Here is a 25,033-nt window from a genome sequence, read left to right as displayed (position 1 = left end):
AACCATTACCCCTTTCTTCTGCTCAGGAAGAGGGTAGTCCTGAAGGACCTGGGCACTATGTCAGAAAGCAAATCATCTTTTCTTCCTGCCACATTTCCAGTGTCAAGGTTTCCTTCAGTTAATCTGAGAAAATTTCTAACTGTAATTTTATATCTCCATATCATGGGAATCATAAGATATTATTATTATTGGGGTTTTTAAAATTATTCTTAAATTATTTCATTTTTTGACAGTCTGTTTTCTGGGATTTTCTTTCACCTAGTGAAGCTGGGTTTCAGAGGGCATTTTTAAGATAAATATTGACTTCTTCTGAAAACAGTGAGTGATATTGGGTTTTTTTACATTTTTACAGTTGATAAGAGCACATGTAATTTGATACTTGTATATTGTTTGGGGGTTTTGTGATTAGCTCCCTAACCTGCAATGTAAGCATTTTTAGAAACTACAGGGGACTCTTGAAGTTTTTATTTTGGGTACAGTCCCATGTATGTCTTTTGTGAACTGCATTGCGTAGCATAAATGGATATTGTAAGCTGCATATTTTTTCTTTAAATAAAACCGAAGATATGATAATCTGTATGTAACTGTCAATTTTAACAGCATTTCAGCCTTTTCTTCCAAGTAGCTAGGTTCTTCTCTTACTTCTTGTAGAAAATGGTTTTCTGTTTTTAAATTTCAGAAGTCAACTTACAGTACTTTCATGTCTGACTACTGGTATTGGAGGTTGATCCCCTGCAAAGGAACTGGAAGCTGCAACTGTTTTGCAACAGCAAACCAGTCTAATGAAGAGAAAGAAGAAGATACAAACCATCAGGTCGTGGTGTCGGATATCATGCAGCTTGTGCAAGAGAAGCAGGAGGTGCCAGAAAGCACAGCAGGTGAGAAAAATACAGTGTAGTTTGAAAATTGTCCAGCTGGCTGCCAGACTGTGTTAAGAGGACTGCTGGCTTTAAGAATTTTGGCAATGGTGTGTGATCACTAGGAGTGAGAGTAGGGCAGGGAGCCTAAATAAAGGGATAGCTGAGTATTCACTTGGAGGAGGTTGATGTCACCACAGAAACAAATGTTTAGCAGCAGCCAGTGAAGAGAGAATACCTTTACTCAGGAGGGCTGGTGCTTGTTATAAGAAATAAAAATAATTCCATAATTTAATTGACTGGAAAAAAATAATCATCCCGGAGAAACCTGACCTACCTTCCTACAGTTTTAAAACCATTCTCTAGAGAAACAGCTGAGAAGCAGCTGCAAAATACCTCTATGCCTTATCACATTGCTTTTGTTGCTGCGGTCCATAAGCAGAAAACTGTAGTGAGTTCTAGTTTATAGTTACAGGTATTAAGAATACACTTTTTTCCTGTACTACGTAATCATATAGTTACTGATGCAGGAGGTTTTTGCACTCACATGTGAACTATGTAACCTTTGCCTTGGTGTTAATGCACATGAACTATGTTTCTATGATTTGCTTAGCTGCTGCATCTGATAGCAATTGGTCTTTATTAACACATCTTCATTTCATTTTGTTTAATACATTTTTTAAAAGCCATCTAGGTAATTAAAAAGTATCTACGCCTATTCTTACAAACCTCTCTAGGCTGCAAAGATGATCCAAAACCGGAAAGGTGAAATTCATTAAAATGCAGTTTTGCATTTAAAATACAATTACAAGGCAGGATATGACTCCTCTGTAATAAAAGGGAAAAAGCTTATTCTTTCAACCTGAATGAGCTAATGATGCTGGTGCTACTACAGAATGACTCATGTTCTGCTGTGGCTTAACAGGAAGTAGTTATTACAGTAATCATTTTATTTGTGTACTAGTGAGGTTGCAGCCAGAATGAGATTTCTGTTTGAATGAGATTGAGAGCTACAAGGAAAGATGCAAAAAGATAAACTCCAGAGGAGGATGTTGGTTAAAGGTTTATAAAATACAGCTTCTGTGGAAATGAGGAGGGTGTGTCTAGAGTACAAGAGCAAATGTAAGGGAGAGCACGCATATTCTGACTTTCTAGTGGAGATCTTTGTAAGTAAGTTAGGGAAGGAGGTGGACATCTGCTTATTTTAATTTTTTGGTTGTCCGTATCTAATAAGAACAAGAAAATGCAAACTTGATTGCTGCAGAGAAGATTTAAACCTAATAGTGAAGATTGTTAAAGAGATTAAATGAAGAGCTTGCACAGTCTCTAGCCACTTCTTAATGAAGTCTCCTGTGAAACAAACCACTGCTGGAGGGGAGCTAGATGTATTTGATTCCATCTCAGTGCTTTAAGGTAGGCTAAAAGATTTCAAGGAGAGTTTTTTTGGTACAATGCTTCTGTGGTGGAAGAAGAAAGAAACAAGTCCTGGGAAGGCAGGCCTGGAGTATGAAGCCAAAGGAAAGGTAGTTCTGTCATGTCATCTGGAGGGTGTTAAATGGGAAATTGCTTCTTTTCCTCTTCATAAATTCAGGGGAGAATTGTGTTTGGTTCAGATGAAGGTGCACGTGTATTCTCTGTTGATGTAACTGAATCCAGTTGACTGGTTGATCTACAAAAGGAAGTTTAGTAAGCTGCACAGATCAAGAATGAAAGCGGTGAAGACAGACCAGGAACTGAGTATATATATGTACTTCATAGACATGGAACTGCCTGTAATTACCATAGCCAAGTATATGCAGGTTATTTCACCTTTCAGCTGTGGCTGTCGTCTTTCTGTCACTAAAGTCCAAGCAAAACTAATACAAGGTTTAGTGAAGGAAATGCTAGACTAGGTTTCCTGGCTTGAGATGTAGCAGATTTTTCATTGAGGATTACATCCTTTCCTGGCTTGACAGCTGAATTGCAAGCCATTAATCAAAACTGAAAAGCACCTGATAATACTCTTTAAGCCTGGAAAAATGTGGGACATCGTTTTCGAAAAAATGTATGTTTGTTTTCTTTTGACTTGAAGTGAACAGTGTGTAGACTGGGAAAGGAGCTGTTCCAGAACTAGGTAAGAGAAACTCAGTTGCAGATAATTTTCTGGTAAAGTTATTAAACTTTAAAATCAGTATGAAAGCTCTTTCTGTGTCATGACCAATGGCGTTGCTAGTATTGGGGACTGAATGAATCATTGTGTTTGTGGCCATTTTATTGAGTTTTTAATAAATTATTGCTTTAAACTGGTGACATCTGCATGTTAATATTTTCTCACTTTTATTAAGGGACTGCTAAAAAGGATCTGCTGTGAAAAGTTCTACAGCTGTGTAACATGGTGAATATTTAAAACGGGTAATTTGTATTTGGGCATGTGGTGGGATGAGCAGTTTTTTACTTTAGTTCTGTTACTTGTTCAAATACTTATTTTGGGAAAAGAAGCAAGTATTTTTGTGACTGGTAAAGAAAGCCACAGTGCCTTGTTCTGTGAAGCTAAGCCTTATAGTCCTCCGGTGGGAAAAGGCAGAAAGAGAAATGCTGCTATGTAAAATAAACTCCAGCAATATTGTCGGAGCCTATTTCCCTTCTCTGTTTTTGCCTTCTGTATGCAAACGTGAGGGGTCTTAGTCTTTCATGGAGAGTAATAATGTAGGATGGAGAGGATCTTCCTGCTCTTCTTCTAGTTGAACCATATGTTACTGTTGCTGAAGTTTTCGTGTCTCTGCTCTCTCCCCTTCCCCAGGAACTCATCTGCTATGCTACTGATACTATATTAATAGCAATATTTTTACTTCAGTGTTTCCTAGAAGTTATAATTAAGATCAGGTCTTCATTGTGTCTGTGACTTTATACGCTATTGCTTGAGAACATGCAGCATCTTGGAAAACTTAAAAGCCTCGCTTGAAAGCGATAGATGAAGCATGCAAAACTCAGCTTGAGGCTGAGCACAATGGAAGTATAGTAATGCCTGACCAACTTTGGTGTGCTATTGCCATATTTCAAATTGTGTGTGTAATTCATCCTTCTCCCTCTTGTCTTCAGAAAAGGCTTAATAATGGAAAGATCAAGGAGAAAGGATAGAGGTGTGGAAGACAGTCGTGAGCCTTCAAAAATTAAAAAAACCCAATTCAAATCCATTATTTTTATAATTTCTCAGTGCCTGTTATGTTGTTCTACCTGTTTGGGGTTGGAGCTCCGGAGTGCTCTGCTTGGGGGCCTGTTTACATAACAACAGTGGGCTTTTTTTGATAGAGCTTTTCTGCTGTGGAGATGGTCTGCTTGACACCTTTTCTTTGGTTGGTTTTCTTCCTCTGTTCATATTGTAAACAGATCTGAACTGGAGCTTTTTACGTAGCATTTTTTAGCTTGCTGATGTGATGCTAGAGCAAATAGTCAAGCAGAGGAAGCCTTTTGTGTGATCAAGATTTGCTAGTCTGATGCCTTGGAAACAGTAGTTACTGATATTGTAGCAAATAGCCATGAAGGTGCTACAGTCAAAGCCTTTTTACAGTAAAGGGACTATCATGACTGTGCCCAAGTTTTGAACAATCCAAGAATACACGTGAGTACTGACTGAAATCTGGAGGCTTCCTGGTCCAAACTTACCTGAGAAGACACGCTTCACGAGGAGAGATTTTTTTTAAACTCTTCTAAATTATAAACTGGGTGCTTTCTTGCCATTTGACATGATCATTGGGATTTTTGCATAAGAAATTGCAAGGCAGCGGAAAAGACAGCTGAGTGACTGTGTGATGTGCCAACTCTAACGCTTGTAACAGCGGTGTGAAACACATCATCAGCTGTTGCACTCGCAGGCATGCAAGAAGCTCATCTGCTACATTCAAATACTCTTGGAAAAATATGTGCTCGGTGTCATCTCAGATGTTAAATTGCATTGTTTTTCATACATATACACCCGTTAAGCACTACCTAACAGCATTCCTGAGGTTGACAGCTTTTGACAGAATTACATACTTCCTACAATATCCCTATCTGGAACAGGTTAAATTATCAAGACCACTGGAGGCTCACCACCTGCATCAGAGGGGGGAGAAAAAACAACAGCACAATGTCTCTTAAACCCTTGTACATCCTGATGACTCTTGCGATACCCTGAACTCACAGTATAACTTCAGTTGTACTCATTAGCCTCTTTCTTCCACTAGTTACAACTGTTTAAATACAAGATTTCAGTAGTGATGTAAAAGGGAAACATTGTAGGCGTTCATTGTTATAATAATTATACTGTTTCAAATTAAGTGACTTTTTCTGAAAGACAGTAGTTAATGCTGTTTGGATCAAGTCCATTCTATTCCTTGATGTCTACAAATACAGCCTTTTAAAAACATTAATTGAAAAATAAGAAACTGAAAATGATCTCTTAGCTATCAAAAAAAGAAGCTTCTAAAAGAGTACCAGGATTAATCTAGTGCATTTCTGGGCAGAAGTCCTCCATTTATGCAGTGTATTTGCACACTTCCTTGACTCTTGGAGCTCTTTTGTATTCTCCAAGAAGCTTTATCATGCTCAATATCTCACTAGAATTTTAATTTCAATTTGCGAAGTTGTGTACATTACACTGTAAGTCAAGTAACAACTTGATGAAAAGCTTTTATTCAAGGGATTATTTATAAACTAGATTAACACAGCTAGCAGGTGCATGTAGAAAATGAGGCCGTGAGTATCATGCCAAGAATTGTTGAAGTTATTTGCATACTCAGAAAGAAAGTCGAGTTTTAACACTGAAATTTGTGAGGCAGTTGAAATTTTCTTCTGTGTTAGAATTCAAAATGCAGCTATGACAAGACTGCTTTTTTTCACGGGAGTGACAACAGTGTGTTCTCGTGTGATTAGCATTGGTATGTCTTCTGTGGAATGAAGATGGCATCACAGATTCCTCAGCCTATCCGTGCAAATGCTAAATAGCCCACAATGTTTTTTGTCTTTAAAATCAAGCCAGCTGGGGCAAGAGTCCCTATGGTACAATACAAAAGCCAGTTAGTGATACACAGTCCAGCACAGAGATGGAGCTATTGCTGTCCCTGGTGGTGTCTGTTGTAATGCTTAAGGAGGTGAGATTGGAGATTTATTTTCTTTTTTACAAACACAGAACTGGGATCACCAAAACTGTTGAGCACCAAAAAATATGTTTTGCTGTCCAATTCTCTCTGTCTGCTTGGTGGCAGTGTGTTGTCTGGATTTTACTGTGGGAGCTTTTGAGTATATCCATGCTGAGCTTTCTGGTTGGTACTAGTAGTTTCATTAATGTGAAGTGTGTCCCCAAGTAAGATACAGCAGATATTTAACATACACAGTTAGCATTTCTCAGTGTTTGAGGCTATTTGGTTACAGTGGAGCTCAATTTTGTAAATAAATGTCTTCACAGGCTGTTCCTCTACTGGCCACTGTAGAACTGGTATCAGTCTCAGCACGTGTTTATGAGACAATGTTTATATGTGTTAGTTAAAAGAGCTGCTTTTTATTAAAGCTTAATATCTATTGCAGGGATCTGGCAAATCTGTAAGAGCTTAACTCCTCAAAATGAGACACATTTAAAGCTAATTGGAATAATCTAACAACATGGAAAGGAGAACCTTTGCATGGTAAATCTCACCTGTATTATGTTCCCGCTTCAAGCAATAGAGCAATGAAATCCCAGCCTGATTAAAATTAGTAGGAGTCTTGTCAGGATTTTCTTTTTAAGACTTCTAAGCTCTGCAGGTTAACCAGTGTCTTAAATGAAATTAATATTAAACACCTTACTCCAACTCCTTCTTTCCTGGGAATTACATAAAATATGGAAGATATAAAAATAACTTCTTGTTCAGTAGCATTCTGTTCAAGAAATTAGAGCAGAAAAGTTCTATTAGTGTAAAAAGGCATTGCCAGCAAAAATTGAGCTATGGAGAAGCATTTCAGTAATGTCAGCAATAAAAGTCAGTGTGTGTTTGTGTGTGTGTGTGTATGCATGTCTATAATTCAGTGCTACACTTGATGAATTTTCAGTTCAACTGCTGTTTGCTTTCTTACCTGTGTATTTCATACAGTAAAAAGGAAAGAATGCAGCTTAAAAAAAAACACAACAAACCCACAAAAACCCAAAAAGACATTTTCAGAAACTAGTGCTGCTTGTTAATCTTGTCATCTTTTTATCTGGGTTTTTGTTTTTTTTTTTTTGCCAGGCTACTGAGATAAAGTTAAAGTACCCATAGTATCATCTGCAGCAGTAGTGAAGATGTGAAAGTATTTTTAAATTTTCTTCAAAGTTCCCTGAATCCAGCTGGGAAAGATTGTAAGGAGATGTTCAATTGTGAGCTGCAAGAGCTTACACTGATCCATCGCAACTCTTAATGGTGTGTTAGGTGTATTGAAAATACCTTTGCTGCGTTGTTGCTCTTCCTTCTTCCCCCTTTTTTGTTGCAATAAGCAGTCCAGCCACAACATTTCTATGATTCTATGATATAAAGATAACAAAAAATCTTTCTACAAATATATAAATAATAAAAGGAGGACTAGGGAGACCATACAGTCCCTATTGGACGCAGAAGGAACAACAGTGACAGGGGATGAGGAAAAGGCTGAGGTACTTAATGCCTTCTTTGCCTCAGTCTTTAGTTGTAAAGAAAGTTGTTCCGTCTGTGTACAAACCCAGGAGCTAGAGAAGCAAAATGAGGCTCCCGTGATCCAAGAGGAGGTGGTCAGAGCCTTGCTGGCCCAACTAGACAGTCACAAGTCTATGGGGCCGGATGGGATTCACCCAAGGGTATTGAAGGAGCTGGTGGATGTGCTGGCCAAACCCCTTTCCATCATCTTCCAACAGTCCTGGAAGACTGGGGAAGTCCCACTGGACTGGAGGCTGGCTGATGTTGTGCCCATCTACAAGAAGGGTCGCAGGGAGGATCCAGGGAACTACAGGTCTGTCAGTCTGACCTCAGTGCCAGGGAAAGTCATGGAGCAGGTGATCTTGAGTGCTATCGTGAAGCACATGCAAGAGAACCGGGTGATGAGGCCCAGTCAACATGGGTTCACAAAAGGCAGGTCTTGCCAAACTAACCTGATCGCCTTCTATGACAAAGTCACTCGGCTGCTGGATGAGGGAAAGGCTGTGGATGTGGTCTTCCTGGACTTCAGTAAAGCCTTTGACACAGTTTCTCACAGCATTCTGCTTGAGAAACTGTCAGCCTCTGGCCTGGACAGGTGCACACTCTCCTGGGTGGAAAACTGGTTAGATGGCCGGGCCCAGAGAGTGGTGTGAAATGGTGCAAAATCCAGCTGGAGGCCAGTGACAAGTGGGGTTCCCCAGGGCTCAGTGCTGGGTCCAGCCCTGTTCAATGTCTTTATCAATGATCTGGATGAAGGCATCGAGTGCACCCTTAGCAAGTTTGCAGACGACACTAAGTTAAGTGTTGATCTGCTGGAGGGCAGGGAGGCTCTGCAAAGGGATCTGAACAGGCTGGACCGCTGGGCTGAGACCAATGGCATGAGGTTTAACAAGGCCAAATGCCAGGTCCTGCACTTGGGGCACAACAACCCTGTGCAGTGCTACAGACTAGGAGAAGTCTGTCTAGAAAGCTGCCTGGAGGAGAGGGACCTGGGGGTGTTGGTTGACAGCCGACTGAGTATGAGCCAGCAGTGTGCCCAGGTGGCCAAGAAGGCCAATGGCATCTTGGCTTGTATCAGAAACAACGTGACCAGCAGGACCAGGGAGGTTATTCTCCATCTGTACTCGGCACTGGTGAGACCGCTCCTCAAATCCTGTGTTCAGTTCTGGGCCCCTCACCACAAGAAGGATGTTGAGGCTCTGGAGTGAGTCCAGAGAAGAGCAACAAAGCTGGTGAGGGGGCTGGAGAGCAGGTCTTACGAGGAGCGGCTGAGAGAGCTGGAGTTGTTTAGCCTGGAGAAGAGGAGGCTGAGGGGAGACCTCATTGCTCTCTACAACTACCTGAAAGGAGGTTGTAGAGAGGAGGGTGCTGGCTTCTTCTCCCAAGTGACAGGGGACAAGACAAGAGGGAATGGCCTCAAGCTCCGCCAGGGGAGGTTTAGGCTGGACGTTAGGAAAAAATTTTTCACAGAAAGGGTCATTGGGCACTGGAACAGGCTGCCCAGGGAGGTAGTTGATTCACCTTCCCTGGAGGTGTTTAAGGCACGGGTGGACGAGGTGCTGAGGGGCATGGTTTAGTGTTTGATAGGAATGGTTGGACTCGATGATCCGGTGGGTCTCTTCCAACCTGGTTATTCTATGATTCTATGATTTGTTGGTTTTCCCTTTTTGTTCTCCTGTTTCCTAGCGTCTTTTGCTTTTCAGAAAGAGTTTGGCTGAGGTTCCTTGTTATCTGGGAGATCTCTTGAACCTGGAAGGTACAGCTGGAGCTCTGCCAGCCTGACTGCCTTCATTTTTCTGCCTGTTCTGTGCCTAGAAATCTCCTTGCCGAGGGAGAGGCAAACACCAATAACGAGTACAAAGCAGCAAGGACATTTTGAAATTAAGTTAGGGAGAAGCTACACATGCTTTGTTCTGCATGGTCTTCAGAATACTTTCATGGTAAGATGTGATGCATGTAAGCTGAAATTTGGAGTTTTCTCAGATAGTGACATTTTTATGTTGCGTAGGGAGGTATGAAATTATTCTCTAGGAACATTAATCTAGTGAAAATTAATACAACTTTCACAGCATCATAGAATAGTTTGGCTTGGAAGGGACCTTAAAGATCATATAGTTCCAACCCTCCCTGCCATGGGCAGGGACACCTCCCACTAGATCAGGCTGCCCAAGGCGCCATCCAACCTGGCCTTGAAACTCTCATGGCTTTATATATTTTTAATATTATGTAGTTATAGATGTCCTTGAAATATATATGACCATTCAATCAGAAACGAAAGCAATAACTTTTAATTTATTATGAAAATTGATAGCTTTTGCGACACCTCTGAATGTAATGAATCTTTCTTTTTTGGTTTAAATCATGCTTCACTTTTCAGATATTACAGAATCACAGAAGCACAGAATAACCAGGTTGGAAGAGACCCACCGGATCACCGAGTCCAACCGTTCCTACCAAACACTAAACCATATCCCTCAGCACCTCGTCCACCCGTGCCTTAAACACCTCCAGGGAAGGTGACTCAACCACCTCCCTGGGCAGCCTGTTCCAGTGCCCAATGACCCTTTCTGTAAAGAATTTTTTCCTAACGTCTAGCCTAAACCTCCCCTGGCAGAGCTTGAGGCCATTCCCTCTTGTCCTGTCCCCTGTCACTTGGGAGAAGAAGCCAGCACCCTCCTCTCTACAACGTCCTTTCAGGTAGTTGTAGAGAGCAATGAGGTCTCCCCTCAGCCTCCTCTTCTCCAGGCTAAACAACCCCAGCTCTCTCAGCCGCTCCTCATAAGGCCTGTTCTCCAGCCCTTTCACCAGCTTTGTTGCTCTTCTCTGGACTCTCTCCAGAGCCTCAAAATCCTTCTTGTGGTGAGGGGCCCAGAACTGAACACAGGATTCGAGGAGCGGTCTCACCAGTGCCGAGTACAGAGGGAGGATAACCTCCCTGGGCCTGCTGGTCACGCCGTTTCTGATACAAGCCAAGATGCCATTGGCCTTCTTGGCCACCTGGGCACACTGCTGGCTCATGTTCAGTCGGCTGTCAACCAACACCCCCAGCTCCCTCTCCTCCAGGCAGCTTTCTAGACAGACTTCTCCTAGTCTGTAGCACTGCATAGGGTTGTTGTGCCCCAAGTGCAGGACCCGGCATTTGGCCTTGTTAAACCTCATGCCATTGGACTCTGCCCAGCGGTCCAGCCTGTTCAGATCCCTTTGCAGAGCCTCCCGACCCTCCAGCAGATCGACACTTCCACCCAGCTTAGTGTCGTCTGCAAACTTGCTAAGGGTGCACTCGATGCCCTCATCCAGATCATTGATGAAGACATTGAACAGGGCTGGACCCAGCACTGAGCCCTGGGGGACCCCACTTGTCACTGGCCTCCAGCTGGATTTCACACCATTTACCACCACTCTCTGGGCCCGGCCATCCATATTCTCTCATGATGAAACATTAGGTACTCTCTGAAACTAAAGTAGGAAAGCTTTGTCAATTCTATTTAGCCCCTGACATGAGCACCTATGTGCTTTTGGTGCTTCAGCTGGCTCCAAAGAAATTGGAAGCAGCAAGTGTAATTGAAATCAGCAGGTGTCAGGTGTCTAACCTGTTTAGGCATTCTGTAAATCCCACTTTTCTGCATCTGTAGGCAATGAATATCTTTAACTCTGCTTGATTATAATATCTAAATAGGAAAAAACCAAAATCTTGCAGAAACTGGCTTATTCTTCTGATAGGGTAATGCATGACCTTAGACATCACAGGCCTTTGATATGCCTCCCGTGTAATGGAGAACAGTCCCATGGTGAGTTTAGAGCTTTTCCTTGCTTGTTGCCTCCTCTCCTTGTTGGATTTGGCTCTTGCTCCTAAGTACACGAAGAGAGAGAAATTGTGAATGTAAACATTAGGTCTTGCATACATGCAATAGAAACCATTTGAACTATGAGGTTTCACATGCTGCCTTAGTAATTATTTCAGTGTCACCTACACATCTGTAAGTAAAAAGTAATGGGTTAGATTGACTCCCAGGCTTCCAGCTGGACCATTTGTCATGGGAATGAACTGCTTTGCTCCTATACTAGCCAATACCCAGGATGGATATTGGGTAAGGAATTACTTGGGACTGTTTAATGCAAATGCTTAGATTTGCTGGAGTTAATAATCAGTGCACACTCAGTGTTTAGAAAGTGAAACCATCGCTACATAGAAGGACGGAGCCTTGATAAATAGTGGAAAATCAAGAAATAAATTAAGTTTTTTTCCAAGTCTGTTTTTGCATTTTACTATAGCTACAACAGGTGTTTATGTCCACAAGTAAAGTGCATGGAAACCTTCCTATCACTGAAAATAGACAACTCTCTAGGAGTACCTTTTCTTCAATTATTCACAGGTTCAAAGTGTAGACTAGAAGCACACTAATGGCTGGGTTTTTTTGCTGTTGAAAATTGTGCTGGTTTAGAGTTGACTAGAATTGGTTAAATGGCCAGGTATCAAAGGAAAACCTCTTCCTACAGCTAAAGGTATAATGTTTGGTTTAGTTGCTATAGGCTGAAGGGAGTTTATTTAATGTGGATATGCAATCTAAATTACTTAGGGGGCAGTTCTATTTTCTCACCTCATCTTATCAGATCTGCTTAAGCCTGTTTGTTGATCAGCAGGTACATTAGAAAGATCGTGATTCTTTAAAATTATTTGTTGCACATAATTACATTATTGCTTGTAAGCCTACATCTGAACTAATTATTGAACAGATTAATATATTTTCCATTGACCATTACTAAATAACTTTATGTAGAGAGAGGGAGGGAAATAAATTCGACATTGCATCTGGAGTCTGTCAATTTAAGCTTGCTGCTGTCAAATTTGTGACCTGCTGTGCAAAGGCTTACCTGGGGAAATGTAATTTTGCTAATTAGTGAGTGTGTGGAGGGAGGGAAGGCTCTGCGGTAGCCCTGCAGCACATGTGACTTCCATCCAAGAATCATCTTGCGGCAAAACAGCTACAGTGAAAATGGTGGATTGATTCAATTTCTTTTAGGGAAAGCAGCAGTGGAAAATAACCTGCCTGACATTAACTGCTGCCAAGGAGACCTGTCCAAAAGGTGAAAAGCTCCAGGGAAACCACATCAATGTTGCTTATGCTGAGGCTTCTGGGAGATTGGGAGCTGATCCTTGAAAAACTAGGCAGTCTTGCAAGCAACTTCTGTTTTCAGTAAGGTGTGTGGATACATGCCTGATGTTGTGTATGTGTATAGAGACCTCTGTAATGCTGTCAGGACTTTTAAAAAAATCCAGTTGGAACAAGGCTGTTGGGCCTAAAGCAGAGTCAGTTCTTGTAATGCTGTCTGAATTCCTCTTCACAAGCACTCTGGGGTTGAGAAGAGTTTTTTACAGGGAAAATCCTGTAAGTTCCTTTTTCTACATAAGCAGAGCTTTCAATTAGAGGAGTGGGGGGAAACAAAACCAGCAAAAATACCCATTACACATGTTAAGGAAGCTGTTCTACACTTCTTCTTCTCCCTATTGCTGCTTATTTAGACAAACATGTCTCATTTTAGAACATATATTATATGGTCCAGAACTCTACTATATGTAGAAATTCACTGTTCCATCAGTGTGCTGTAGTATGCTTTTGTATCATTCCAACTCTGAGCAACACTATGATGTGGTGTATCGCATGCCCTGACATATTTCATTCCACAGAAATAATCTGTGCCTACTCTTTTCACTGTTGCAAAACACATTTATGTAGGAAGGCTATAAATTAAGTTCTAGAAGGTACCACAGTAGCATACGTGTTTGCTGCCAGGACCAATCCCAAAGGGAGCAGCTGGGTTTCTTTCTCGTTTTACTAACTGGTGTAGCTCCAGCAGGGCTGCTGGGCTTGCTTTTGTTCACTGCACCAGAGGACAAGTGTGGGAGAGAACAGTGCTAATGTTTGGGGGACTTGGGTAGCATTTAGGTGTTTAAGTCCAAGAAGGTGACCCTCATTCTTTTTGTTTCAGTGTTTTTTCTAGTTAAGACTGAGCTAACTGGGGTTGATGGGTCCCCTTGGCTTTGCCCAGAACTGCTGCCTTCTTGAGAAGGCTGTCTGCAGTCTGGCATGTATCGCGCTCTTGAGCTGCTGCATGTGGCCAGTATGCACCTTGCTGAGCTTCTCAACAGGTAGGATGGTCTGTTTTATTCAGGCTGGATACAGGGACATTGGGGTTCCCAACTTACATTGTAATGAAGTGGTTGGAGCACTTGCCCAGTAAAGAACAGTCTTCAGTTTCCATCTCAGTCTAGAGGACTGGTTGGATGGTCAGATGACCAGCTGCTGGCTCCATCCTTGGTGAAGACACTGTCTTGAAGGAGTCAAGATTGACTAGACTAGAGGGAGTGGTGGCAAAGAGAAACTTGATTCCCTGCTTGCTGAGTAAGGCATCGAGTGCACCCTTAGCAAGTTTGCAGACGACACTAAGCTGGGTGGAAGTGTCGATCTGCTGGAGGGTAGAGAAGCTCTGCAAAGGGATCTGGACAGGCTGGACCGCTGGGCAGAGTCCAACGGCATGAGGTTTAACAAGGCCAAATGCCGGGTCCTGCACTTGGGGCACAACAACCCTCTGCAGTGCTACAGACTAGGAGAAGTCTGTCTAGAAAGCTGCCTGGAGGAGAGGGACCTGGGGGTGTTGGTTGACAACCGACTGAACATGAGCCAGCAGTGTGCCCAGGTGGCCAAGAAGGCCAATGGCATCTTGGCTTGTATCAGAAACAACGTGACCAGCAGGACCAGGGAGGTTATCCTCCCTCTGTACTCGGCACTGGTGAGACCGCTCCTCGAATCCTGTGTTCAGTTCTGGGCCCCTCACCACAAGAAGGATGTTGAGGCTCTGGAGCGAGTCCAGAGAAGAGCAACAAAGCTGGTGAAGGGGCTGGAGAACAGGCCTTATGAGGAGCGGCTAAGAGAGCTGGGGTTGTTTAGCCTGGAGAAGAGGAGGCTGAGGGGAGACCTCATTGCTCTCTACAACTACCTGAAAGGAGGTTGTAGAGAGGAGGGTGCTGGCCTCTTCTTCCAAGTGACAGGGGACAGGACAAGAGGGAATGGCCTCAAGCTCCGCCAGGGGAGGTTTAGGCTAGACGTTAGGAAAAAATATTTCACGGAAAGGGTCATTGGGCACTGGAACAGTCTGCCCAGGGAGGTGGTTGAGTCACCTTCCCTGGAGGTGTTTAAGGCACAGGTGGATGAGGTGCTGAGGGATATGGTTTAGTGTTTGATAGGAATGGTTGGACTCGATGATCCGGTGGGTCTCTTCCAACCTGGTTATTCTGTGATTCTGTGATTCTGAGTGAGGCCCTAACTTGTAAAATTGGAGTCCTGAGTTTTGTTCTGTTTCCAGCAGCATTCATACATCGACTAAATAATTTCTTGATCTGCAATGCATAATCAGTGCTTGGAGTAGGGATCCTGTTCTCCTCTGATTACATTTTAAAAGAAGGAATTGTGTAGATGTTGAAAGCCAGGCAAGGGCTGTGATTATGAATCCTGATGATGATGCGTGTCTTTCAGCAGGCAGAAGGAGGGAGGGAGCTGAGCTACCCCTCTGCCATTGTCTTTGCTTTGCTTGTTTGGAGCCTGCCAGAAATATGGATTATCCTGTGTCCCTCACAAGCCCTCAGTTCTTCTTTTGCTCCACTTAGGAAATTTAGAGCCCAGTAGATGTCATTATTGAAGGCAAATGCTGGGTGTCATTAACCCGAAGTCCCCTGGGATTCTTGTTCTTAGCATTTGATAGATTCATATGTCATCGTGTTCTCCATGGAGTTTTGAAGAACTTCTGCTTAATCTGATCTGGCTGGTTATTAGTCACTCATGTTCAGTTGGTTTGGCTTTTTTCTGTCTTTTTCTTTTTTTTCCTTTTTAATATGTGTTATTGTTCAACAAAGAAGGAAAATAAATTTAAAGACCAAAAAGGTGTATAATAAACCTCTGCATGAACTTGAAGACTGTTTGAATACTTTTACTGGCAGAATTCCTGTCAGCTGGGTCTGTTAGACCAGTGTATCTAATGTTCCTAGAAGATGTAATATTAATATGTTGTCTCCAAATGGCAACCAGAAGTCACTGCTATTCTTTTATCCATCTTTCTGTTGTGTTTGTTTTCCTTTGGGAGGGGTCAGTAGAGGGCAAATGCATATTTAAAATTTTGTTCCTTTCAGTTCTTGTTTCACAGTAACTGGGATGTAAAAGTACATAAAGAAAGATGCTCTAAGTATTTTCTGCTACTGTGCTGGGCCCTTTAATCTCTTAAAAACTGAATCTTGCCCTTCCATGCCCAGTAGATGTTGCTGTTGAATCAGTAACACTGAAAGTGGACGGGGGGAGAAAAGCTTTCATAGCTCAGAAGGTGTGGTGAATATTCTGCTATTTTATCTAGAGAAAAGAGCTATGTTTTGTTTTATTTTGTTTTTAAATGCAGTGCCCATAGTGTTTTAATTTATGTATATCAGTTTGGGAATCTTCCCCATAAATGAGAACTATATTTTGTGTGTGCATGTTTCAGTTATAGGTTTAATGTCCTATGGAAGAACTGCAGGACAAGTGAATTTTCTACCCTGCACCTCCATTGTGGTTTTAGTAAATAAATATTTTGTACTCTGATCCTAAGAAGCATAAATCATGTCAGTCATGGCTAGATCTCTATAGTATGATACACTTTTGCAAAGCTATGCCATGTGGTAGGAACGGGCTTTCCTGAGCCTCTCCAAGACAACATGGTTACTTGGAAGCTGAAGCCTTGCCAAGTTCTGGAGCACCTTTTAGGATGAAAACTCATGATATAGGATGGTTTTGGAATGCTTATATTGAAGGGGGCAAAGCAGGGGAGGCAGGTCACTTTGGCTAAGCAGACTGAAAGAGGATAAAGAGGAAAACATTTAAAGGTGGTGTGCTTCCTTTAGCAACACCACTTCAGTAAGATTGTGTGTAGAGAAGGCTCTTCTTTTATTTATTAAATGCATCCTGGTCTTCTAATAGAGTTTGAGGAATAATTTCCTATCAATTAGCAAAAATATGTGAATAAAATAATGAGTAAATAAGTAATCTCACTGCTGAATTTTCTTTCCCTGTTGTACGAGAAAACATCTGCAGCTTTGGTTTCCTTGGAAACAAATTCACTGCAAAAGCTAAATGCACTGCACTGAGCCTATCAATTTTCCTGCATTTGAGAAGAGTTTAACATATACACTTGGACCTTTTTATGCATTTGTTTCTCAAATGCTATGTCTTTTATGCTCTTCTCACATAAAACACCTGATCAAAGGAGATGTGCGACACACTTTGGATTTTGGACAGAGCAGCAGGAAAGGTTGGTATTTACAAGTTTAAATGTGGACAGTGTGTGGGCTGTGTTTCAATGTTTATTTACAGCATCTAGTTTTCTGAACACTTTTTTTTTAAAGTCTTGGCTTTTAAAGCTCTGTGCTATTGTTTGCATTTTGGTGTAGTCTTAGATGGTTTTTGGAGATGGAGATCAGATTGCTGCAAGAAAATGCTGGTATATTTGCCTCATACTGGGATTTTGGCAGGAGATTGGTTTTATTTGTAGTTTATTCAATTAATTCAATATGGGATACATGTATGTGTTCTCACAAATTAGTATTTTTGTTCTGGCTGAGAGGAGTATGATTTCATTTATCATGTTAGAAGATTTTAGTGATGCTTATGATTAGCTTCAACTGTTCAAGCCAAAACCAAATCTGTGCAGCAGTTTGTTTGTGTAATTATAATTAAAATAAATTTAAACTGACTTGCATTGTTGCACTTTAAGGAAGAGAAGCTCTGTAAAGCAAGTATTACACAAGAATTAGATTGTTTTTCAGCAGGTATATTCGTCATAGCTTCATATGTGACCTAGGTCACAAGTACATGAGGCAGAGGTCACATTTGTGACAGTCTGTCTGTTAGTAAAATAGTTTCTCATATATACTGGAAAAATAACATATACTACTGAGAAGACTAGGCTGTATAGAAAAACAGTCTTAACACATGTTGACAAAACATTGGCTGTAGCTTGTCAAATATTATGGAGACATCTGGCAGTGATTCTGTGGTGGGATTGCTTACTAAATTAGGCTTAAAAATGTTTCATAAACTCCTCCTCTCTCCTAAAAGGAGGCAGCTGTTCACATGAAATTATATATAAAGTTTCGTTCCTGTGCCTTTTGCATTTGGGATTATATTCATGAGTATTAAACAACCTTTGAATCTGAGACCTTACTGTGTTCCCCTCATAGCTAATGTTTCCTGTCATTACTGAGTTATATCTTTTTAAAGAGTTGTCTCTCTAGAAAGGGGTTGATGTTTTTCTGGACTTTTCTTTCATTTCCACTTGCTTTTGGGTGCTCTAAGTTACTAATACTACAGTAGAACGGTTCTTGTGCTCTGCATGTACAAACTGAGCCTATTTGGGGATTGAGGAGCTGGGCAGAACAGTCTTTTCCATGAGAAACTAGTCTTTAGTTTTACATATTCATTTGCAAATCTTGTGGAGAGAGGTAGGAAAGGAATAGAAGTAGAGTGAAAGAAGTTGTATGACAGCTGTTACTCATGATTTCGCTTCAGAATCCTATCCCACTCCTCCCCTTGTTGTCTCTACACACTTGAAATCCTAGAACACTAGTACAAAAATATTTATTTTATTGTAAAACAAGTAGTGCAGTTCCTTGAACAGCATTTTGCCTAATGCTGTGAAAGCAGAAAAAGTAAAGTTAAACCATCTAGTAGCATGATTACTTCTTTTTGAGAGCCTGCAGCCCATTACCACACCACTGCTTATTACTTTAAAACATGTCCCATTCACACATACACGTAACAGTGAAGAGAAATACAGTTTTTAGAAAGATGAAGCAGGATAACAGTTTTTACGGATAATATTGTGTTATGGAAAGCTTTTGGGTGGTTAGAGAATATCTGACCTCTGTGTTTGATAACATAATTTCAAGACTTATTTACTAGGATGTATGTTTTTACATGTTTCTTTGGCTTTACCCAGTAGAACTTTCCAGCTAAAGTTACTTAGTGATTTTAGCTTTTTTATAACAGCTCAACCTAGCAATGACAGATCCAACTGTACTAGTAACTACAGATGCAAAGTCAACTATTTTTGTAATACCTTACTCTATTTCTCTAAAGGGCTGTTTAAGAATTTGAAGGATCTGACTCTTAGATGGATGTTGATGCAGATCAGTCTCTAGGGACCAAAGAGATTGTTTTCCTTTGTTGTATATTCTTGTGGTATAGATAAAGTTTCAAGTCAAGCCTTCCAGTGCTTGGTATCTATCATCCTCAGGCCTCTTCTGTATGCTGCCCTTTAGAATTGAAGCTTTTAAATTATATTTCCTTTACTTTCTTGGAAAATTTTGTAGACTTCTGAATTTTTTATTGTCATATTTTTTTTTAATGTTGTAAATAACACCTGACTGGAGTTGAACCAAAACCAACCTTGTACATACATCCTTTCAGTCGGCACAACCAAGTTGTACAACTGTGTTTCCATACATGTTCAGCTACCGAGCGTTTGAGGGAACTCTGTGCTGCAATTCATCTGGATATGGCAGCAGCATCCAGTGAGTCACACACAGATGGGTAGAAATGTCAGAAGTGTGGGGCAGGATGGCACTGGCGCTCTGCTGAGTCTGCCAGGGAGCTGGCAGCTGAAGGGGCCAGTCGTTTTCAGCTTGTTGAAATGGGTCTTGTAAAGAGAAGAACTCTGAGAGCAAAACCCTACAAAAAAAACCAAACCCTTGAACTTGAGAAACGGCAAGAGTACAGAACCTGAGATGTTGTAGAAACTCACTTTAAACTTTGTTTAGATCTCAAAAAGCATGGCATGACTCAATGGACAGTAGAATAAAGTGCAAGAATGTGATTACAAAGCAGCTGTTGAGAATACCAGTGTTAAAAATATTTTGGTGTACTAGCTGGTGCATCCTAGAGGTTAATGGCGACCAATAACTGTGCGGCTGACCTGGCAGCATTGAGTAGGTTTAGAAACAAACGTGCCTTATGTGTTGGAATAATAAATGGTGTACTGTGCTATGGAGTTGTCTCTCTCTGTGAGCCTGTCCCTCTGTGTTAATCTTTGTGAATTTGTGGAGCCAGCTCCTGGTTGCAGTTGTGATCAACTCAACTCAAAAGATGTTTTTTAAAGTATCTAGACATTATAAAGCTTAAATTATTTGAAATTTAAGCCAATGAAACCTTTTATGTGTAACAGATGGTTTGTCAAAAAGTGCTGCTTCTTGCTGCATTTTAAGGGCAAAGAAAGTTAAAATAAACAGCATTGCACTAGGCTTGCCACTGACAAAAGAACCCTTATTATGGATCAGAAATAGCTGTAAGAGTGAAGGAGGGAAAATAAGAAAAAGTAACAAAAGTAACTAAGCAAAATAACAAGGAAATGTATACACACATGCTTATGCTTTTCTTTCAAAAGCAGTAAGTATTCAGGACTGTGGTCCTTCAAGAAGACTAACTGCAATATTCTCAGAAGCCTATTAAAGCAGAAATTCAATCTTTCTGTTTAAGAAAGCATTAAATAATCGTTAGGATGTAGCATACAGTGTAAAGGAGCCTACAGGACATTTTTCTTTCTGACGGCTTTACCACAATGAAGACAGAGAAACTATACATAAAACCAACACGTCATTGTGAGCTGGACATAGTGATTTTTGCTCGTCAAGAAATGAAAAAGTTGTAATTGTCTGCAAACGCCTTTTTTTTTTTTTAATAGGCATTTTTTTCCTTGCCTGGAATCTCCTGCCACTTCTGATGGGATGGGATTTGACCTGCTCTTTCTCTCTTGTATTAAGCATCCATCTACATAAATAACCAGACTAAGAAAATGATACCGTTTTATTTACTGAGGATTGTATGCAATAAAATAGATGGGGGAATTGGTGTGTTAAGGAAACATGCACAGGGAAGTTTTCAGGCTCTGTTGTGAAAGGCACAAGGGCACCATTGAAGGATTCATGGTGAGGGGAAGTGTTTTGCAGCAAGACTGAGATCTTGCTGGGGTTTGGCCTCTTTGACTGCAGGTGAAATACCCTTCTGATTGCTGGAAATTATCTTCCTATTCCTTGATGCTTTTTGAGACTTCTTAAATTTTCCTGGTCTGCATCAAGATAAAGCCAAGTTCTTTAGATGTGCTTGGGGTGCTGTCCAGGAGGGAGGCCAGCACCCAGGGCAGAATAGTAAATAGCCTTGGGGACACCAATCTGCTGGAGGTGGGCAGCTCATCCAGACCAGTCACAAACTGGATTTTCCCATGTCCTCAGTGTCTTCCCTGAGTACTGCACTATTTCCTTTTCTGAAAAGGGAAAAGCTTTCTGTCACCTTAAAGCTCCAGAGAATGCTACATTTTAAAAGATGTACAAATGGAAAAGGGCAGTCAAATTTTAAGATATATCCCACTGAGAGAAAGTTCTGAATTAAAGTTGACATCCTTCTACTCTGTCCTTTATCGGTGACAAAACTAGTCAGCCTATCCCTAAGGGGTAAGCGCTTCAGTTTTACTTTGTGCAATCAAATTGAACGGCCCTGGAAATACCCTACTTTTTAAAATTCTGTGTACTTTTTAGATTGATGAATGGATGTAAAATTAACAATTACAAGTGACAGATAAATATCACATTGTATTACAGAGTAATTTCCTGAAAATGTTTTAGATCAGCCCTGACTTTTGAAGGGTAAACCTGCTAAACTTCTATGTGCTCAGCCTGTTCTTTTGAAACAATGATTTTTACAAAGTGGAACATGTAATAAAATTTGGTCTTTTCTTAATACTCCAAATCTGAACACTGACAAAAAGGGGTTGATTCAAAGTCTAATACTTCTTAGGAGACCTCAAATGTGTTTGAGCTTTTAAAAATGTTGGACAGACTTCTTGGGGAAGTGGAGAGAAATTAATTTTGTGACTCTTCAACCTGCATTTCCTTTGAAAAGAAAACCAGCAAGACAAGAGAAGACCAAATATGTATTTTCTGGATCAATTTCATTTCTGCATTTACATATAGAATATTGACTCTGGAAGAGAATATGACTGACACCTCTGCATCCGGACTTTACCACCTGTTCAATTATCATGGTACCTTTCAATATCTGATCTTCTCAAACAAGAGCTTCCCAAATTCCACTTTTTTTTCTGTGTTAAAAGTACAGTGTTTTCATGGGTTTTGGGGGGGTTGGACTACAGTCTTCCTTGTGTGGCCTTTCCCTTAATTACACTCACCTATGGAAGCATTCCAGGGAAGAAAATACCAGAGGTACTTAATTTCTTTCCATATGATTTCTCCTTGCAGCAAGGTCTTTTCCCGGTCAACTGCAGGCTTCCCATCTTTGGTCTTCCTAACTTCTTGCAGAAAGGAAGTTCCTTCCTCTATGAAGACATCTCAGTAAACTTAAAAAGTTGGGTCTTACTCAGCATTGCACTGGCGAAAAGGCAACATTCATTCATTGCCGTGCCTGCTCCTGCAGGACCGCAGCTGCTGGCACATCTGGGTAGTTCAGCTCCTCATACTAGAGAGGGATAAAAGGCTGGAGCAGCCCTCAGCCAAGCAGGGACAGTTGGAGGTGTTACAATAAATAAACTCTTTCAAGGCTGTTGGCTCTGCAGTGACTACTTAATCAGATGTGGCAAAAGGGGATGATGAAGAAGAACACTGAATGAAGCAGTCACTGGGAAACTTGATGCTCTTCAGAAACACAGATCATCAGTGGAGGAGATTCAAAAGACATTCAGTTCATTTGCTTCATAGAAGCAAAGGAGGCTGGGGAAAAAGAAAACCCTGCCTGTTCTTCTAGGAAGCATTGAAACTCTTGGTCTGGTCAGTTGTTTTAAGTTCATTCAGGCTGGAGAGCATAGTTACAAAACTTCATAGAAGTGTGAGGAACACAGTCCTAGTGTAAAAATGAGATACAGGAGATATGAAAGAAATTAATTATGGAAGCGTTAGTGGCTAAGCTAAGCTGTAAGAACTAATCTTGATTATTTTATTTCTAAAGAGAGACTAGATTGCATTTGATAAAGGGGACAGAAAGATCTTTAGGGAAGAAGACTGACAGCACTGCAAGCTGGACTATAGAAAGATTAGGCTGAGTAGAGGAAGACGTCACCAAATAGAACTGAGTATGTTGCATGTCATGCATCTCTGGCTGCTTCTCAGCCGTGGGCCTGAGCAATAACGGAAAAGGAACGGGAGTACCAATGTACAGTGAGGGTAAGGGCTTTTCCCCTGCTGCCGTGTGCTTGGTCCAGGTACCATGTCCACCTGGTCCCTGTGTGTGGCTAACACATCCCAGATGAGTGTGGAGAGAAGCTGCTAGGCCTTTTTTTTTCTGTATGGCACTTACTTTCTCCAAGGAGGATATTTTGGAGGTTGATCTAACACTGAGGACTCAATAGAGATTTGTAAATTAGTGAAACAAGGCGGGAGTTCTCTACTAAATGCTCCTGTGTATCTGCAGGCTTCTTTAACCTGTGTTGCTATATGAACCTTGCCCATGTTCTGGCCTTTTACAAGTGTTTGAGTGTCAAGTTTTCAAGAAGAAAAAACTTATACTTTTTTTTTTTCTTTCCTTCCTGCATGTGTTTGCAGAGTAATGACTCGTACAATGTCAAGTTCTCTGTATTCCTTTAGATTGTAACTCTAGGAACAATTTTCTCCTTGTGGAAGAGTGTAGTGTTGCCAAAACCAGAATACTGCCATCTCTGCTTATGAATTCCAGTTTCAAATCCCAGATGCTTTACATAATAAAGCCTAACTGGGCTGATTACCAAGAGAACTCAGTCATTCAGAAAAATAAAAAGGAAAAATCCCTTTGCTTCATGAAGGAAGAACTAGTGCCAAGAGGAGGTTGAAATGTTAAAAATGCATTTTCTGTTTGGATCTTTCATATCAACTGTCCTGTCTTTCCTTTCTTTCCCCTTTTATTTAAGGCTGGGGATCAGCATTGCTCTTGTGCCGTGGGTGTTTGTGATAGTTTTTTTGTAGGATTTGTGGGGACCTAGCTTATGAAAACTACATCCAATGTGTCTCTTCCCACTCTGCAGGAGCTCAGCTTAGGGTAAGTCTTTCTGGATATGTCTGCAGTGTCTTCAGACAGCAGTGGTGACTGGAGATGCCTGTAGCGTCATTGCATACACAGTCTATAGAGGTTTGTGGCATGTGATGTTGGGGCCATTCAGAAAAAAAGCGCAGCTGACTCACCTGCCTGATGTTGACCACCTGGTATTGCTGGAAAGTAGTATGGGATGTTTGGCAAAGGATTCAACTGCATAGGCATAACCATCCATACGCTCTGCCTATTCCCTTTGCAGCAGGCAATGTGGTAGGGCCCATGCAAAGAGACAGGGAAACCTGTACGTGTTTTAATTTCTTCCAGTCCTATTTTATATTCTTGAAACAGCCTTTCTTCCACTGCAGCTGCTCTCAGTCTCTTAGAGAAACTAAGTTCTTGTGGGTTAAAATGAAAGCCCTTTTGTGGGTTAATAATTGATTAAAACCCAAGAAACTGAGAGTTGCTTTAGGTGGTCAGTTTTCTGTGGGTGGAGGGGAGTTACTAGTGGAATAAAGCAGGGATTTCTGCAGGAGCTTCAGCTATTCAACATAATCCCAAATGAGCTGGAAATTGAAAGGACGAATGGAAAGACAAAATTTCCAAGTATGTGAAATGATTCAAAATAATCAAATTCAATGCTGAATGCAGACAGTTGGAGGACAAAGTGGTGATGCTGAGTAACTAAGCAGTAGAGTAGGTGAATTTAATTGTTTGTACAGTGTGATTCATTTGAGAAAAGACTATGTTATTCCTTAAACTAGTTCTCAGTAAGAGACCTTGACTGATTGTGGGTAGTTCCCTGAAAACAGCAGCAGCTCAGTCAGCACTCAGTGTTGGTCCGAAAGGCAAACAGAGCATTACAAACCGCTGAGAGGGAAACCAAGAACAACAAAATCCTTATGTCACTGTGTAATCTCTGCTGTGCCTACTTCTTGAGTACCATGTCCGGTTTTGTTTGCTTTGTTAGAGTAGAATTAGGGTCCGCAGAGGCATGGCGAAGGTGGCCAGAGGTATGGGGCTGCTTTTGTACAAATAGGAACTAATTAGTGTAAGAAATTTTCTGTCTCGAAAAAAGGCAATTGGAGGGAACATAATATCACTTACCATGGAAGTTGGTATGAATGGCTTGGGGAAGTGAATAGAGAGTGTTTATTTCCTGGGTTTTTTTTACACTGCTTCACAAAAGGCAAACTGGGGCACCCAGAAAAATTTCAGGAAGTTAGTTGAAACAAAAGCAGTTTTTCACACAGCACAACATTAATTTTTGGAACTTATTGACAACGGATATTATGGAGATAATGTAAATTTAGCAGACAAATCTTTAGATATATTGTTGCAAATATCTTTTGCTCAGGCAAAACTCATTACATGATTGAGTGTTAATGGCTTATGATTCCTGCCTTGGATTCTGACATGAGAGGATAGTTGTTTATTACTTCTGGAACATTTTCAA

At 41.0% G+C, this 25,033-nt stretch overlaps 1 protein-coding gene across 10 annotated transcripts in view; it reads left to right on the top strand.

The window, feature by feature from the left end:
- The first annotated feature begins 682 nt into the window (after positions 1–682).
- MCF2L (MCF.2 cell line derived transforming sequence like) overlaps positions 683–25,033 on the top strand; it is a 155,752-nt gene continuing 131,401 nt past the window's right edge. For 8 of the 10 annotated variants that reach the window (XR_011339189.1, XR_011339188.1, XM_069877817.1 and 5 more), the window contains exon 1: positions 684–878. Coding sequence is in view for 8 of the 10 variants with exons in the window: in XM_069877817.1 (XP_069733918.1) it covers positions 701–878 (178 nt within the window). In the remaining 2 variants the exon portion in view is untranslated. Of the gene's footprint in view, positions 879–16,719; positions 16,826–25,033 lie in introns of those variants that run through there. The other 2 variants (XM_069877849.1, XM_069877742.1) reach the window with 2 other exon arrangements.

Source organism: Phaenicophaeus curvirostris, chromosome 1 (genome assembly GCF_032191515.1).
Source record: "Phaenicophaeus curvirostris isolate KB17595 chromosome 1, BPBGC_Pcur_1.0, whole genome shotgun sequence".
NCBI lineage: Eukaryota > Metazoa > Chordata > Aves > Cuculiformes > Cuculidae > Phaenicophaeus > Phaenicophaeus curvirostris.
The sequence above is the reverse complement of the archived record's forward strand: the minus strand, read 5'-3'. Positions and strand labels throughout refer to the sequence as shown.